The sequence below is a fragment of the Sceloporus undulatus genome, chromosome 5, assembly GCF_019175285.1.
Source record: "Sceloporus undulatus isolate JIND9_A2432 ecotype Alabama chromosome 5, SceUnd_v1.1, whole genome shotgun sequence".
NCBI classification, from domain to species: domain Eukaryota; kingdom Metazoa; phylum Chordata; class Lepidosauria; order Squamata; family Phrynosomatidae; genus Sceloporus; species Sceloporus undulatus.
Window position 1 is genome coordinate 180,218,706 of NC_056526.1, and position 18,268 is coordinate 180,236,973.

An 18,268-nucleotide genomic window follows, 5' to 3' on the forward strand; every position below is an offset into this window, starting at 1 on the left:
TCTCCTGGACTGAGCTGCCTTCTGATTTTGCAGCGTGATCCAAAACACACTGCCAAAACAATCTAGTTTGAGACCGCTTTAACTGCCCTGGCTCAATGCTAGGGAATTCTGAGAACTGTAGTTTTGTGAGACATTTAGCCCTCTCTGTCTGAGAGCTTTGTTGCCACACTAAACTACAATTCCCAGGATTCCCTAGCACTCAGCCAGGGCAGTTAAAGCAATCTCAAACTGGATTATTTCTGCAGTGTGTTTTAGATCTTTGTTCTCCATTGGCTGATTGAGGAAAGGAGTAAGCAGTTAGTTGTGACTCATTCATTTCTTCTAAGCCTTGGAAATTGTAGGGTAGAAAGAAATGGCGAGGTAGACTAGAGGCTGTGGAACCCAATGGATTAACGGAGTTTAACGTTTGCAAGATTTCTTTCTATATTTGGTTGAAAAAATGATTTATATATGCCTGCAGTTATTAAGAAAAGAAAGGGGATTTCACTGTACGTGCAAAATATTATGAGTGTACTTTGCATTAATGTGAAACAACTTTTTGTACAAGTCATTTCCAATTTACAGCAACCTAAGGTGAACTATCTGAACCTGAATTGTTCAGAGGAGGTTTGCCATTGCTTTCCTCTGAGGCTGAGAGCATGTGACTTGCCTAAAGTCACCTGTAATTATTTCCATTTCTTTCATGTTTGAACCTCCCATTTTAATTCGTAAAAGTGCATTGTAAAAGTTTCCTAAAATGTGTACTTCAGCCTAAATGTATTAGAGTTGGAGGAGACCACAAGGACTGTCCAGTCCAACTCCATTTTGGCATGCAAGAATACACAGTCAAATCACTCCTGACAGCAAGAAGGAGATTCCACCATCTCCGCTACCGTAAAGAAGTTCTTCGTAATGTTTAGATGGAATCTCTTTTCCTTTTAGTTTGAATTCCTGTAGTATTGAATGATGGGATCATCCTGCAAAGGGATCTCGAGTCTAATTGTGCAAAACAGAGTGGTAGCACAAGCTTTTGTAGGCTTAAGTCTACAAAAGCTTATGCTACCAGCGTCTTCCTCTGTTCATCTTAAAGGTGCTACAAGATGCCTTTTCACACTGATATTCCAGATTATAACACGGCTGAGTATCTGAATTCTTCACCCATCCAGTAATGTTGGAAATTGTGGGCTTAATTGATTTGTGTCACACTCTTCAATGATTGTGAGTTAACATTTTTCCGCCAGCATCTTAATTTCACGAGGATATATGCTTGTGACTTACATACAAAACTTTTACTCAGGATCATTTCATTCAGAATGTATGCATAAAAAATAATCTAGGGTAGAGTATTTACTCCATAATCCTTTGCTTTGGACTCTTGCTAAAGATGTGTGGTAGTGATGGAGTATGTAAGTATACACATACATATATTTTTAGTGCAAAGTTGCAGGTGAACTGGAAATCTTGAATGCAAAGTTAGTAAAAAGTTGTTGTTTTGGATTTTTTTAGTGCAGCATAACAAGCATGCATTCTTGTTTATGTAGCACTGATTCTGAATGTTTTAAATGGTCTCTCCATTCTGCAGGCAGTCCGGCATAATGCTGCCTGGCACACATCTAACATATTCCTCAGCTAAATTAGTTACATGCTGGTTTAAAGAGAAACCAGGCATGGTTGTATACGTGTCCTCCTGCCTGCTAATCTCTCTAAATGAGAGGTGGTGCTTTATTCTATGCTGTGTCAGTATCAAAGGTTCTCTACATGGCTGAGCACCGTGGAACATTGCATGCTCTCTTAGTATCCCTAAAAATAGCAAGAGGCACAAGGTTTTCCAAGTACAATAATGCAAAACATTGTCCCATATTACAGTGGGCCTTTGGTATCTTTTGGGGTTTGGTTCCAGGACCCCCCGTGGATACCAAAATCTGTATATACAGTGGGAGAGTGAAATGGTATCTTTATATAAAATGGTATGTGAAAATGTTAATTCAAATTCATAGAGTTGGAAGAGACCACAAAGGCCATCGAGTCCAACCCTTTGCCATGCAGGAACTCCTAATCAAAGCATCCTTGACAGATGGCGATCCAGCCTCTGTTTAAAGACCTCCAAAGAAGGAGACACCACTACTTTCTGAGGGAGTGTGTTCCACTGTTGAATAGCTCTTACTGTCAGGAAGTTCCTCTTAACGTTGAGGTGGAATCTCTTTTCCTGTAGCTTGCATCTGTTGTTCCGTATTCTATTCTCTTGCTCCATCCTCAATATGACATGCCTTCAAATACTTAAACAGGGCTATCCTATCACCTCTTAACCACACCTCTTAATTTCTAGCAAGTGCCTTAATTTGGGATATTTTTTACTCCAGTAAGAGAATTCAGATGTATTTCAGGGTATTAAAATGCCCCATGTTTGCAGGAATGTTTCTTGGTGCACTATGAAGGTTATTTAACTGTTCCCAAACACCCGGAGGCAGAAAATGTGTTCATATAAGTAGGAATGTTTACGTAGCTATAAGCTGCCTATGTGTGCCAAAAAAGTAACACAGATGTAGTTGATTTCTTGAGGCAATGTTTATTGTGGCAGCTTTTGTCTTTGTCTTTGTGTTTTTCCAATGTGTACATGGCAGGTGGCTGAAACTTGTGGTCATTGTTTCCAATTCTTCAGGTGGCTATATTGTAAAGTGCTTTTAGGTGGAGGATTAAAATATCCAATCTTCCTGAGGGTTAAAGAGTAATGAACCATTTTATTTATGGCATGTTACAGGTTAATACTGTATTTCTCACTTGGCCTGAGGAATCAAAGCTTCTAGTTTCATTGTATAGTATATACATTTTTACGTTTCACGTGAGGATGACTCCTAGATTCCTATTGGATGCATGCAAGGCCACTTATATCAAGCATACTTATTTCAGAAAATGTGGCTTTACATGGTGTTTATATGATAACCTAAATGGGGAAAAATGATAACCTCTTATGGACACAGAATACAATATAGTCATAATAATATTTCATTGCTTCCAGTTTTTCTTCTTAGAACATTTAAGTTTCTGATAGGACAAATACAATATAAAAAGCTGTTAATACCGGCAGAAGTAGAACAAATGAGAGAAATGACCCTATCTTGTTTTTTATCATTCTGAACAAAGGTAAATGTAATACAAAAACCGTTGAAGTTGACTGTTAGTTAACTTCCCTTCCCTTCTCTCATACTCAGCAAAAGAATTCTGAAATTAAACGGTATTTTCTACATATTTAAAATTACATTTGTACTTCTGTGGCACTCTGGCAGATCATATTATTTTAGTTGCTAATTTTAAACATGCTTTCCTAAAAACTTGTATGTGTAACAAGGAAGAAAAATTATAAAACTAATATAAAACAAAGCAGTAGTAGAGCTTAAAACAAGAGCCACATATGAATTAACTGGCAAAGCTCCTGCTAAGAAAGCAAAGTTTTACAGCTTTTCCAGAACTGCAGTAAAGTTGTAGATCTTCAAATCTCCTCAAGCAAAATGATCTGAAATTTTCAGAGCTATTTCTGGAATAACTGTTGCTGTCCTAGGCTGCATCTCCACTGCAGAAATAATGCAGATTGGGATTGCTTTAACTGCCATGGATCTAGCTATGGAATCCTGGGATTTATAGTTTGTTGTGGTACCAAAGCTCTGAGAGAAAAGGCTAAATAGCTCACCAAGCTACAAATCCCAGTATTCCATACCATTGAGCCAACTGGTGTTAAAGTGGTGTCAACCCTAATTATTTCTGAAGTGCAGATGCAGTTCTAATTTGTTGTAAGGGTGGGCTACAGCAGCTTTTGTATTAAAGTTACCTTTGTTTGCAAGATAAGTGGCTGAAGAATGTGAGAACCCCAAGGGCTGTTTTATGTGTCGTTGTTGTCCTATGTGTGTCCATGGCGGGGTACAGACCGCCAAAAAGAGGCACTAGGGAGGCGCCTCTCTTTGCTCCGCAGCAGCAAACTGTGTGATGCTGCTGTGCAGCAACAAAGGCGCATTAAAAGCGGCTCTTTTTTGCAGTGCTGTTGCGCCGCTGCAAACCTACAAAGACATCTCAATGGCGCCACAGCTGCGCAGCACTATTTGGATGCTGCGCAGCTGCGACATCATAGCTGTGCACACTGTGTGGTTGGTGCTGCGCAGCTGCAACACCCTCATCACGTGCTAGGGTTGCAGGGCGTGTGTATGCGCCACCCCAAGGCAACCCTAGCACGTCATGGGTGTGCCGCAAAGGGCCCATCTGTACAGAGCCTATGTGATTGCCAGTTAAAGCACTTGGTAAATTATCCTTGAAGAAGAGTGATAGTTATGTGAAAGTTTGTGGTCTTTCTATTTTCCATTTTGTTCTTTTATCTTGTTTCACATTCAAGGGAAATATACTGTGGAGATTTCTCACTTGATGTTTTAGATAAAATATTAAGCCAAAACTGTAGATAGAATAAAATCCTGGACTGTTGGTTGTCAGAATGAGATCCATTTTACGGGCCATAATTACTTGGGTGGAGGGATGTAGGTGGAAATTATCCACATTCGGCATAGTAGTGTTCCATAGCTTTCTTGTTACTGTGCTGGTGGACTTAATGCACAAGCCTCATGCACAGAATCAAAGCAAGTTACATCTCCCAGAATCCGCCAATGCTTCAACAAACATATATTCAATGGGTTTTAGCTTAGTGTGCCCAGTTGACCTTGTTATCAGTTGGAGTTGCCATTGCCAACAAGAACATATAGAAGGTATTTATGATTTATCTATAAGACTTGGTACAGTCTTATCTACAGGTACAGATTTATATACAGTCAGTACAGTAGATACAGTCAGTATCTACAGACTTGACAACCTTGTCAAAGGGAAAACCTTTACCTTTTGCTTTATGATTTATCTACTGTACTTATATTCTTCAACCATAATATCTTCCAGAGAGGCTTCACTCACAGTGCAGCAGAAAACCTTCAGCTGGCATCATTCTGAAGGAAGTTGCACCCAGTTACCAGATCTCTGCATGAGAAGCATTTTTGTAAACATAGGCCTGTGATCTTCATTGGGTTATTCAGGAATCCAGGCTGGTCCATGCCAGTGCAGAGCTGCATGTGCACAACCACAGTTGTCATCTTAAATGGAAGTTTTACCCCAAAAATTGTTTTAATTGGGGGGGGGGATCCTGGGTATGGAAGGAAATTAGGAGAGAGAGAGAGAAATAGGCAAGATTGGTCCAAAACACATTGCAGAAATAATCCAGTTTGACACTATTTTAACTGCCCTGGTTCAATGTTAGGGAATTCTGGGAACTAGTTTTGTGAGACATTTGGCTTTTTCTGTCAGAGAGCTCTGTTGCAACAATAAACTACAATTCCCAGGATTCCCTAGCACTGAGCCACGGCAGTTAAAGTAGGCTCAAACTGGATTATTACTGCAGTGTGTTTTGGACTCTAGATATCGAACAGGTTGAGATTAAAAGGTTCCGAAAGCCTGAAAAGTTTGAAGACTGTGTTCTTTCAATGTAGTGATAGTTAAGATAGTGATCAATGAACTACTTATCACCTTTTAAATTATTGCTATTACGAGATGGCTTAACTAAAGGGAAAGAGGAAGAATGGTGTAGTGTCTTAACAGCCAGTAACTGAATTGCTTATTAAAACATAATAAGGGACATGTTGGAACAGACCAGACTAGGTAAGACCTATCTATCCTCTGCTCAGTTAATTTCTCCATTAACATGATGTTCCAAGTTCTAATCACTGAGAAAGTGACAGGACATTTAAACCTTTCCATTTATATGACAGCATGATCTAGTGGACTACTAGTGGTATATATTTATTTTAGAATGTATGTGGGTGAGATGCACACAATAATGAAAAATGTATCACAGCCCCTAATTTATAATTTTCTTAGTCTTTGTGTACTCTGCAGTCTACATATCTTTAGACAAGACTTGAAGCAAAGATAGTACAGTACCAGAACTGTTGACGTGTGAGCTGCTTATGCTAGCTTAGCTACAGTAGGTAATGGAGTTCCATATGGTCCATCTTTGGGGCTGGAGGAGGTAGATAGCAAACGCTTGGGGTCCTTTAGGAGCAGATTAGGCAATTTATTAGGATTTACCTTGACTAGTGTGAAGTTTTGAATGCAGAACATTCTGTATACATTGGGGAAATAATTAACTTTAGAAGCCTGTAGGTTGAATCACTATTCATGAACTGGAATGCATTTGTGTCACCCTTTGAAATCTCTGCCCAAGAAGATTTGAGCCTGTATTATGTTGATTAGTCCCAACTAGAGTAGACCCATTGACTCATCTGTTGGTGGACCAACCCATAGGAAAAGCCTATCGATTCAATGTGTCATCTTTAATTGGGACTCCCAACAGAGTTAAAGCTTTTGTTTAAATTTTATGCAAGAATAGAATTTTGTCCATGTTTAATGAGCAAATATTTTAACTGCTAACTTAATTAAATGCTTCATAAATACGTTTCTTTAGACATTGTGCAGCATGACTTAAACCAGTTCTTCTTAAGTTATCTATGCAAGGAACAAGCAAGGTTTTTTTTTCTTATTGCACCAAGGATGAGTACCATATTCATGCCCATTTGTCTACAACTGTTTTTTTTTTCTCTCTCTTGGAAAGACCAACAGCCAAAAGGATGCTGACAGGTACTGGTCCACTTTGAGTAGGACTGATTTAGACCATAATAGGATTAAAATACAATACAGTGTATCCTACATTTCACTGAGTAGTTACTGGATAAATGGCTACAGTATACTGTAACTAACACAATTAGTCTGATGATGCATGGCACAATTTTGGACTGGATCATAGCAGAGGCAAAGCGTTAGAATCATCCTGCTGTACATTCTTAGTGGCTTCATAGTGTCCCCCACAGCACTTGCTCTGAAGTGGTCCCAGACTCTTATTTGCAGCCCCTTCCCATGTTTGAATTTTGGGGATAAAAAAGACTCTCTAAATGGCCCCAACTATGGTGGATTGCATTTTATTATCCCAACCACCATCACCCAGTGCAAAAAAACCAGCCCAAAAAGCAGCCCTCAAACTAGAAAGTGCAGATTGACTTATGGGTTGCATTTGAGGTTGATTTTCAGCCGACTGTGTGGTGATATGGTCTGTTATGGGTTTGAACATCAACCTCTGCTTCTGTTGCCTTCCCTGTTCTCAGATAAGAACTAAAAAGATATAACTGGCAGAATATCATTGAGCTTGATTCTGCTTAAGCTATCCAATGTGAGAGAACTGCCTGGAACTGGCATTATATTTGTTACCATAGATTTTTTTTTCCCCCCCCCCCCCCGGAAATTTGTCATAAGTCAGCACTGGTCCACAGACCACCACTTTGAGTAGTAGTTACTTAGCTTGGCCTTCCATAGAGAGCCTGAGAATACTGTTCCAAATTCAATTCTCAACAGGTCATCTCCCAGCTTTGCTTTGAGACCACTTCAGCTTCAGTATAAATTCTTTTGTCGGATGCTTGATGCTTCCCCAGAGTGCATATCAATCCATGTGGGGAAAACAGGGAGCTGTATCCCCTTACAGCAAAACGCATCCTATCCGACAACCAGGCTCATGTCTTCCTCCTTTCTACTGCTATGTGTGTGCAGGATTGCTTGCTGTATTATCACACAAACAGGGCTTGTAAGAAAGGGGCTAAAATCTAATAGGGAAAGTTGATCATCTGGACAAACATCCAACCTTTTCCAGTTGCCTCAGGGGTATGCAGGCTGGCATCAAACTGTTAATGCAAATGCAGTAACCCCTCCTAATTTGCGGGGGATACGTTCCAGGACCCACCCACCCCCATGACAACTCGCAAATATTTGAGTCCCATTAAAAATAATGGCGTGTGCTCCTGAAGTGTACGTGTGGGGCCACCCATGGGCACATGTCACCATTTTGTCCCTCCTGCAGACTCTAAGTCCACAAAAAGTGAGAGCCAAGTGTACATTTTTTAAAGACATCCTCTAATGAGTATGTCTTGACTTTTCAGTTACTAATAGCAGTAATTGGAATTAAACTGTGGAATACCTTGGGAAAAACAGAAGCAGTTTCATGTTTGAGTAAATTCTTATTGGGAGAACCAGATTCTCGCTATGCTTAAATTAAGGCTACCATCCTGTACCTATTTACAGGAGTGAGCTCCATTAAACACAATGGGTCCTACTTTTAATTCAGTATAGAAAGATCCTGGTTTAGGTTGCAACCAAGCAGATCTATTCTGGAATGTTGAATATTCTGAAAACTAATTTAACACAAGCATGTTCATTTCTTCCAATTAATATTTAAATAAAATTATGAATACATTTTTCCCTTGTAAAGTTTTGGTTTGAAAATGATTTCCTCCTCCAGCCTTTATTTCTACTTAGCGTTAACCTGCCTATTATAACTTTAACAGGATGAAGCTAAAAGAGATAGACCGTACTGCCATGCAGGCATGGAGTCCGTCTCACCACCATCCCATTTACTTGGCTACTGGTAAGTTTTGAAAGAGACTGAATCCATTTGTTACAATTGCAGCTGAAGCTCATAATTGAAGAAAATCCCATAGTTGACTGATCATTTAGCAATTTGGTATTGCTTTCCCAGCAAACAAAAACTGTGCCTTTTGGGAAGGAGGTCTGAGTTGTTTCAGTTTAATTTATGCTTGCCCTAAATAAAGCATGAGAATTGTATTGTGGGGACACCCACCTAGCTTTTTTGTTACAAGTAGAGCATGAAGGAGATGGAATATATGTATTTGTTATTTGGCCCTAGCATCTGGTGTTTAGAGGTAGACTGTATCAGTGTATATGGAAGTTCTATTTAGTTTTCATAATCATTAATAGAACTTTTGGTGTTGTGGTGTGCCTCCAAGTTATTTTTTGCTTATGGCAGCCCTAAGGCAATCCTATCATATAGTTTTTATTTTCTGAATTTTCTTCAGAAGGGGTTTGCCATTGCCGTTGCCATTCTCTGAGGCTGAGAGAGTGTGATTTACCCAAACTCACTCAGTAAGTTTTTATGCTCAAGTGCAAAACTGAACTCTGATCTCCAAAACTCTCCATCAGTTTATCTTCAAACCACCTATACAACAGAATTTGTTAATTTGTCATATGACTTCTCTGGGTTGCATGGTTTACAGTCATTACAAAGAATGTGAATTTTGGTTTCATCATAATTCTGTGTGTGTGTGTGTGTGTGTGTGTGTGTTGTTATTGAAAGCATGGCCCAGTGTGTTTTATGGGTCTTCCTTCCAGTCCATCTGCCTTGGTCCAGGCCTCGGAGGTGGAGAAGAACTGCTGGACCTGATCTCATTCCCCACCACCACTCCCTTCTCCTTTTGTGTCATGCCTTCTTAGATTGTAAGCCTGAGGGCAGGGAACCGTCTAACTAAAAGATTGTATGTACAGCGCTGTGTAAATTTACAGCGCTTTATAAATAAAGGTTAATAATAATAATAACAATAATAATAATAATAATAATAATAAAATAGGTGTCTGTGTACAGTTTGAAGCCTTGATAGAAGTCACTAAGTTTATTCAGTGCTTATTCAGCTTTCTTTATTAGTCCCCTATTGTTATGGCATATTTGGTTCCTTTTTTCCTTTATAATTGTGAATACCTTTCTGTGTGAAAGAGATACTACAAGTGATCAAAGGTCACAAACATAAAAGGGATGCAGTTTTGGTTAAGAGCAGTATTAGTAGCAATTAGGGCTTTTTAAATTTAAAAACAAGATTAGGCATAAATGTTTGGAATTATTTTGGGATACAAAAGTGACATTTTTATAATAACAAATGGCATGTTTCTGTTCAGGTACCTCTGCTCAGCAGTTGGATGCTAGCTTCAGTACAAATGCCTCCCTGGAAATATTTGAACTTGACTTGACAGATCCATCACTGGAAATGAAGTCCTGTGCCACTTTCTCCTCCACTCATAGGTATGTGCAGTTTTAAAAAGCTGTTTATTTGCTTACAATAACCATACAACACAATCTTATGTAGAAAAGTCAGGATTTGAATGCTAGCCCTTTAGAGCACTAAAGGAAGGCTGGTGTTTTACACTTCAACACTGAAAAAGTTCTAGCCGGTATATTCCAAGAGCAACAAATCATGCAGCTTTTATGAGAAAAGTTATCCATGATATCTGTGGCCCAAAGTTTTACTACTCCTAGACTAGAGCATGCCCAATCTGGAGGCATTTTTTTCTCCAGATGTGCTTTGTTATTTTTATGGCAGTAAATATAAGACTTGGATACAAACCACTCCAGGCCAAAGCCTCCACACTCAGAGCCAAATGCTTATGTTGCCTGTGTCTGGTCCTGGAGACCTGTGCACACAGAGAGAGCACATAGTTTCATTGCCACACTAAACCAGGCATGTAACTATGTATTTGACATAACCTGGTAATGCCAGATGTGCGGTGCCAGCCCAGAAATTAAAGTTCCTTTGCCCAAGCCACAGAAAGCATACCAAAGCAAGCTATGGAAGAGAGGGGTCATTCTTTTGAGCCTTACACAGAGCAGGACCCTAACAGTCCCTTGTGTCTTTCCTATACTTGATGGGTCAGGAAGGTTGGAGGGAGAGTAGCATGCTCCTGGTCTGCTGCAACTTGAAACAATGGTTTCGTGACTCACTAAATGGTATAGCTCTGCTTGGTTCCTTCCTTTCTGACCTCATAAACAAAGAGCTACAACAGAGATTATGAGAAGTTTCTCTCATTCGGATACTTCTTTTACCACCCCAACAATCTAATGCACAGACCAGGGATTTGCCCATGCTCCTGTCTTCAATGAATACCCCCTCCCCAATAGATTGTGCCCTTGATCTGCAAAGGTGATCTTGGAATTCCTTGCATGGTTTGTTGCTTTGAAGCAGCCTGAACATACATTCTCCTAACAGGAAGAATTCTGCTAGCTGATGTTTTTAATAGCATATATAATAGCAGCTGTTTTATTTTTTTTTTTTTTTTGGTTTTTTTTTGTGACAAAGCAGCCTTAACAATGTCAATGAGAGCAAATGAGGCTCCTCTTAAAGTAGTGAAGGAGTTGAAAACTTTCTGTTGACATTGGACCAATGCCATGAATCTTTCATAGCAGATACACTGTCAAAAGAAAACTATGTGCCTGTGTTGACTGCTTTTGTTGCCGTTAGAGGTGCCTGGCTTACTCAGACTGTTGTATAGGATTATGTGTAGCATAAGCAGATCAAACATTTTCTCTCCCAAAAATGTGTATGGCAGATGTGTAGTATTGTGAAATTCTAAAGCAGGGTGGCAAAGTGCACCCTATGAATTGCATGCTGTCCTCTCAAGCATTTGCAGGGGGAATAGTATCCCCTTCTAGCTCCAAGGATACTATTTATCATTGGAGAGGAACTGTTTTAGGCCCTCTCAGATGCAATGGTAGGATGGCCTCAGATCCCTGGAAACGGCTCATCCTTATTTAAAAATTTAAAATGGTAAGGCCTTACTGGTTTAGTGTTTAAAATGCTGAAATTCTCATTCTCAGAATTTATACTAATTTATTTTTGTAGCAAACCCGCAATATAGGTAAGATCACCCAGCTTGTCATCTCTGAAGCCCTGGTCAGACATTTTCTAATCTGCTATAATAAGCACAGAAGCCCTCTCCTTTTCCACCACCTCTCCTGCCCATCCCACAAAGAGTAGCTGGATGAAGAAGAGAGCCTCTTCTGTCCCATAAAAATGGCAACAGGTCTAGGGGCTGACTACATTTCCCCTTCTTGTGTCTCTCCTCAACACAGTTAGAGAATGCTTGCGTGGATGTTTGGATAAAAATTACCTGCTAGCATCACGGAACTACACTGCTGTCCTGATCGCAATGTGGGAAGATTAAACTCCTTGGTTGTGTGATTTGACTGAGAGAAGAATGGATTTCTCTAAGTAACCCATTGTATTGAAATTGATTTGCAGGTATCACAAGCTGATATGGGGCCCTCACAAAATGGCATCTGATGGAAATCTTTCAGGTGTACTTATTGCAGGTGGTGAAAATGGAAATATAATTTTATATGACCCTGCTAAAATATTAGCCGGCGAAAATGAAGTTGTAATTGCACAGAAAGACAAACACACAGGACCTGTAAGAGCTCTGGATGTCAACCTATTCCAGGTTAGTTACCACTATTCCCTTCCCATATTATTCATAGTGTGAAAATAAGAGTTGATTAGATGATACTTAATTCTAATTGCCTGGATCTGTATCCTTTCTGTTACAGACAAACCTAGTAGCCTCAGGTGCTAATGAGTCTGAGATCTACATCTGGGATTTAAACAACTTTGCAACACCAATGACTCCAGGGGCCAAGACACAGGTACAGAATATATATTTTGTCCAGCAGTGTTAAGATAGCCAGTGGCTAGCAAAATATTTGTCACTTGCAGCATAAAGAGAAAGAAATGTGTGGCATCTAACAGATTTATTTTAGAATGATATTTATGGTCTTTTTCCTGAAATAAAAAATAAATCTGTTAGTCTTAAAGATTCCAGAAGTCCTCTTTTTTCTTTTTACATTGGGTAATGGCTGAAATAATTAAAAGTTATAAAAAGTTTATATGATTATGGTCAGCTTATATTGTTTTCTGATGCTTATTGTGCAGGTGTGTCTAGAAATCCAGTTTTGTGATGATTATCCTTTTAAAGTTAATTTCCAGAAAGGGAGTAGTATTAATTTATGTGACGTTAGAGAACTGCAGCTGTGATAGAGCTGTGTCTGTGTGGTGTTACATTCTTTGGTGATTCATGATGACAGTTTGGCCTGTGGAGGTTGATGCCAGTGTATTTTCCATTTCCAATAGCCTCCTGAAGACATCAGCTGCATTGCATGGAACAGGCAAGTCCAGCATATTTTGGCTTCTGCCAGTCCCAGTGGCCGTGCTACAGTGTGGGATCTCAGGAAAAATGAGCCTATCATCAAAGTCAGTGACCACAGTAACCGGGTAACTATTCATCCAGTTTGTTATAAACCTTCCCCAACCTGGTGACTAGCATAATCCCTGCTGTATGATGCAGGTTTTTAGGAGAGGAGCCACATGAGATCTCTAGTCAAATAGCTTGTTAAACTATGGATAGGAAGTTGTTACTTTGTTTAGCTTCTCCTATTGGCAAGAGCAGTCAAATTGAAGTGAATCAGCCTTTTCCCATCCCGCTTAGCATATTTACAATAAATATCCTAATGCTTGACCATGGCCATGGTTGTAAACAATAGGATGTGGACCTATTGACCATCATGTATAAAGCCTCACAACTTGGTTTTTGTTATCATAGAATCATAGAGTTGGAAGAGACCGCAAGGGCCATCCAGTCCAAGCCCCTGCCATGCAGGAAATACAAATCAAAGCATCCCCGACAGATGGCCATCCAGCCACTGTTTAAAGACCTTCAAGGAGGGAGATTCCACTACATTCCAAGGGAGTGTGTTCCACTGTCGGACAGCCCTTACTGTCAGGAAGTTCTTCCTAATGTTGAGATGGAATCTTTTTTGCTGTATGTTGCATCCATTGTTCTGGGTCCTAGTCTCTGGAGCAGCAGAAAACAAGCTTGCTCCCTCCTCAATATAACATCCCTTCAAATATTTAAACAGGGCTATCATATCACTTCTTAACCTTCTCTTCTCCAGGCCGAACATCCCAAGCTCCCTCATAGGGCATGGCTTCCAAACCCTTTACCCTTTTAGTCGCTCTCCTTTGAGCATGCTCCAGTTTTTCCACATCCTTTTAAAATTGTGGTGCCCAGAACTGGACACAATATTCCAGGTGGGGCCTGACCAGAGCAAAGTATAGTAGCACTATTACTTCCCTTGATCTAGACAGTATACTTTTATTGATGCAGCCCAAAATTGCATTGGCCTTTTTAGCTGCCACGTTGCACTGTTGACTCATGTTCAACTTGTGGTCCACTTGGACTCCCAGATCCCTTTCACACGTAGATTCATTCAGATAGGTGTCACCCATCCTATATCTGTGCATTTTATTTTTCCGCCCTAAGTGCAGTACCTTACATTTCTCTGTGTTGAATTTCATTTTGTTAGCTTTGGCCCAGCTTTCTAGTCTATTCAGGTCGTTTTGAATTTTGGTACTGTCCTCTGGGGTATTAGCTATTCCTCCTAATTTGGTGTCATCTGCAACTTTGATAAGTATGCCTCCAATTTTGTCCTCCAAGTCATTGTTAACTTCTGTTAAGTCAACATCAACTTGCAGTGACCCTATGAATGAGAAACTTCCAAGTCACCTTGTCGTCAGCAACTCTATTTCTCCACTTTCCTGTTCTTAGCCTTAGCCTGAATTTTATTAGTTATTTATTAGAAAATTTAAATAACACGCCCTATATCCAAAGATTTCAGGGCAACTTACAATAAAATCAATTTAAAACAATAAACAGTAACAAGAGTTTGAAAAGATTAAAAATAGATTAAATGGTTTTAATTAAAACCAGTTAAAACAATTTTACATAATGCAACCATAAGACATGCAAAATCAGTTAGGCCCAAAGAATTTAATAAAAATTCAAGTTTTGTTTTGGTGCCAAAATTATTCCATTGTTGGCTCCAATCCAGCTGGGCCTCCAAAGGGAGGGAATTCCACAATAGAGGCGCCACCACAGAGAAGGCCCTTTCTTAAGTTGGGTTCACAGAAGACAAAGCATGTGAAAATAGATTTTGAATTACAATGTGAATTGCTGGATCAGAATTTTACTTAGGTCAGGATCTATTGGCATGTTATGCCCATGCAACTCGCTTTTGTGCTGGTGGTTGTACTTTTCATAAAGTTGTGTAAAAAAAAATCCAGTACAGTACCTCACTATGCAAGCTGTTTTATGGTGGTGCAGCAACACGTGGACCCAGCTAGCCTCCCCAACTTACCCTGATTGACCTACAGCTTATACTGGGAGGTTCCATGATTCATTCTAGACCTGTCTATTCTTCAACTGGTTAACCATCCTCAGCCTTTCCACAGTCCAATGTAATTATATTCACATAGCAGATAGTTTTGTGTTCCAATGGCTCTCAGTAGTATCAGTCTTGGTCAACAACTCTTGAACTGTAATGCATTTATTTAGAAGGTAGGTGAGTTTTTCCTTTAATTTGCTTGTTCATTTAAATTGAATGGCATGGGTATAAATTCATAATAAGTGCTTTCTTTCTATAAAGTGGAGGCTTTATGATGCACATCCATGTTCATTTGAAGCCCTTTTTCATTTCCCCCTTCCCAAAGTGTTGATTGCTACCAGTGTGGTTTCTCCTGCATTAATCCAGGGATGTGAACATGCTTTACATGGATGGTGTACCAGTATTTTATTGGAGATATTCATTTAGGAAAGAAAAAAAATCACATTTTCTGAGCCAAGCATAAAGGTTATTTCCAAGGGGTTTATATATGTAAAGGCAATCTTAACTAAGTGAAAGAGGGTTGCTGTTTTTCTTAAACCTGCTTTATACTCTTAGTTGAACACTGGCTATGCTATTACAGATGCACTGTTCAGGGTTGGCTTGGCATCCAGATGTTGCTACACAAATGGTTCTGGCTTCAGAAGATGACAGGCTGCCTGTAATCCAGATGTGGGACCTTAGATTTGCATCTTCTCCACTTCGGGTTCTAGAAAGCCATGCAAGGTATATGTACTTCCCTGTCAACCCTATTTGAAATTTCACGTGGGATGAGGTATGTGGAAATTATGTTAAAATATAAAATATATTGGCAGATATTGGAGGTATCACAACATCTTCCTTTATTGGTTTTAAATTGTACTGTTTTTAACTGCTGTTTATTTATTTTAAAGTGTATTTAAAATAAATTTTAAGTTTATTATTTTAAATGTATTTTAATTTTAATTTGTTTTAATATTGATAATAGTTGCACTTGTTTTAATTTAACTTTTTCGTGTTTTATGGGTCTTCCTTCCATAAGGAAGTTTGTAATCATTTTAATTTGTAAGACAACATGAGTCTCAGTCTTGGAGGGAAAGGTTTGTTTTAGCCATTCACTTTTTCAAAGATTTTGTTTGTTTCATTTTACATAGGGGCATTTTGACCATTGCTTGGAGTATGGCAGATCCTGAATTGTTGCTGAGTTGTGGAAAGGATGCTAAAATTCTTTGTTCCAATCCAAACACAGGAGAGGTACACTTTGCATATAAGTTTGAAGCTTTTAGATGAAAAAGGCATTTATTATCTGAATAGCACGAGAGGGCATGTTAACTTTGCACTTAGTACAACACAACTGTACAAGAATTGGACTTTCTGTCTAAACAAACATTCTGGATTGACTGGGGAAAAAAACAAGTGCCTTATGAAAAATAGTTATAGTCGTTTTATAAAAAGGGCTCCATTTTATAAAAATGCAAACTGTTATGTGTTTTAAATCTTTTTGTCTAGTTTGAGTTATAATATGTCCTTATGACCTGGGCTAAGAAGCAAGAGCATAATAATATTTATTTATTTATTACCCATCTCCCCATGGATCAAGGCAGGGAACAACAATAAATCAACAGTGAACAACCATCAATGAAAATGGATTAATTAAAACATGAAACAGTTTAAAAGGACAAATAAGACATACACATTGAGTCCTTGGCCTAAAGTTAATTGGTAGCTAAAGCAGACCTATTGAGTCAGTGACATTTATAAAAGTATTAGTTTCTCACTCACTACTTGTTTTACTGTTTCTGTTCTAACTGGAACTAGCAGTTAAACTTTAGTCCTTCTATTCTACCATTTATTTACTGTATACAGTTAAACCTGAGTTAATGTAGGAGATGTGTTCCTGGATGTAATTTCAATAGAAAAATTGGTATCAGGATAGAAACATGCTTGGGGAATAGGTGTGAGGTAGGCTTATCTGCTGTCTTCTTTTCTCTCTCTTTTGCTGTTCCTTACATCCTCATTTAGGGATTTTGGAGGCAGCTGCTATTTACTTTGCCTGCTGTAGGCAGGCACACACAGCTATAGTAGATTTGGCTATAGCAGAATCACATCCTTTGTCATCTCAAGTTTTATTTCATTGTTTACTACAAACACACTGCTACTGCCTAACACTGTTTCTCATCCCCTCCTTTATCATCCTCCCAAAATAGATGATGTTAAGAATAACCTTTCAGCTAGCCAGAAGAAAAGGAAGAAAAGGAGGCTTGAGGGGCACTAAAGGACTGTAAAAAGGAGCTTCTTTGGGAAAGATTTTGTAAACAGAGATATTTTTATATATAAAAATGCTCTTGGCACTGTACTGAGAAATTATTATAACAAAACATACACGTTATCAGAAAAGCAAAGCTCACTTTGAAAATTAACTATAAGCAGTGTTTTGGAAATTACTACTTTAAAGGAACTTGTTATGTAGCTTATTACAAAGTCCAAATAAGTAATTCATTCCTATTAACATTACAGTTATTATAATTAGTAATAGTAATATTTTGGGACAAACAAGTCTGTTATTTGTTACTTTTTAGTTCCTTTCTTGGAGGAAAAACACCTTAAAGGAGCTTCTTGTCTTTCCACCTAAGTCCTCCCTTCAATACTCCTTTTCTGTTTCCGTCAACAACACCTCTGTTTGACCGGTCCAGGAAGCCTGCAGTCTTGTTTTCACTCTTTGTCTTTCATCCCCAACATCCAGGCCACAGCCAAAGCCTGTAGATTTTTTCTTTACAACATTACCAAAATCTGTCCATTTCTCTCAACCTCCACTGCCAAGACTCTGGTCCACGCTCTGGTGGTCTCCCGACTAGATTACTGCAACTTCCTCCTGGCAGGGCTTCCTCTCTCTCATCTTCGTCCTTTAATTTACATTCAGCATTCAGTGGCACACATCATTACATCCGCTCGCCGCTTTGACCATGTTTCTCCTTTATTATCATCCCTTCACTGGCTCCCCTTTCCCTTCCGTACTCAGTATAAGCTTCTGTTGTTGACCTTTAAAGCCCTGCATAGTCTGGCTCCCTTTTTTTTATCTGAACTTCTTACTCTTTACACTCCTGCTCGTACCCTCCGTTCTAGTAGTCAAGGTCTGCTGTCCCAGCCTAGGATTTCTACTGTCCTGTCCCGGATTTGTCCCTTCTCACTTGCTCCCCCTTACTCCTGGAACCTTCTCCTCCCACGAACACGGGTCATCACTTCTTTGACCACCTTTAAACAGGAGTTGAAGACTATCTTGTTCAGGGAAGCGTTCCCAGGCACTGTGTGATTATCTGATTTTTGATTGGATAGTTGATGTTGTTGTTTTTAATTGTTGCCTGCTTATTTTAACCAATTCTATTTTATATTATTACCTATTGTTTTATACATATT

General features: G+C 39.1%; 1 protein-coding gene across 11 annotated transcripts in view; it reads left to right on the plus strand.

Annotated features, from left to right (window-relative positions):
* SEC31A (SEC31 homolog A, COPII coat complex component) overlaps positions 1–18,268 on the plus strand; it is a 75,114-nt gene that overhangs the window by 1,270 nt on the left and 55,576 nt on the right. For all 11 annotated transcript variants that reach the window (XM_042467137.1, XM_042467138.1, XM_042467139.1 and 8 more), the window contains exons 2-8: positions 8,388–8,467; positions 9,787–9,910; positions 11,904–12,102; positions 12,209–12,304; positions 12,789–12,929; positions 15,459–15,601; positions 16,009–16,108. In XM_042467137.1, the coding sequence (XP_042323071.1) occupies positions 8,389–8,467; positions 9,787–9,910; positions 11,904–12,102; positions 12,209–12,304; positions 12,789–12,929; positions 15,459–15,601; positions 16,009–16,108 (882 nt within the window). In that variant the 5' untranslated portion in view covers position 8,388. The remainder of the gene's footprint in view (positions 1–8,387; positions 8,468–9,786; positions 9,911–11,903; positions 12,103–12,208; positions 12,305–12,788; positions 12,930–15,458; positions 15,602–16,008; positions 16,109–18,268) is intronic.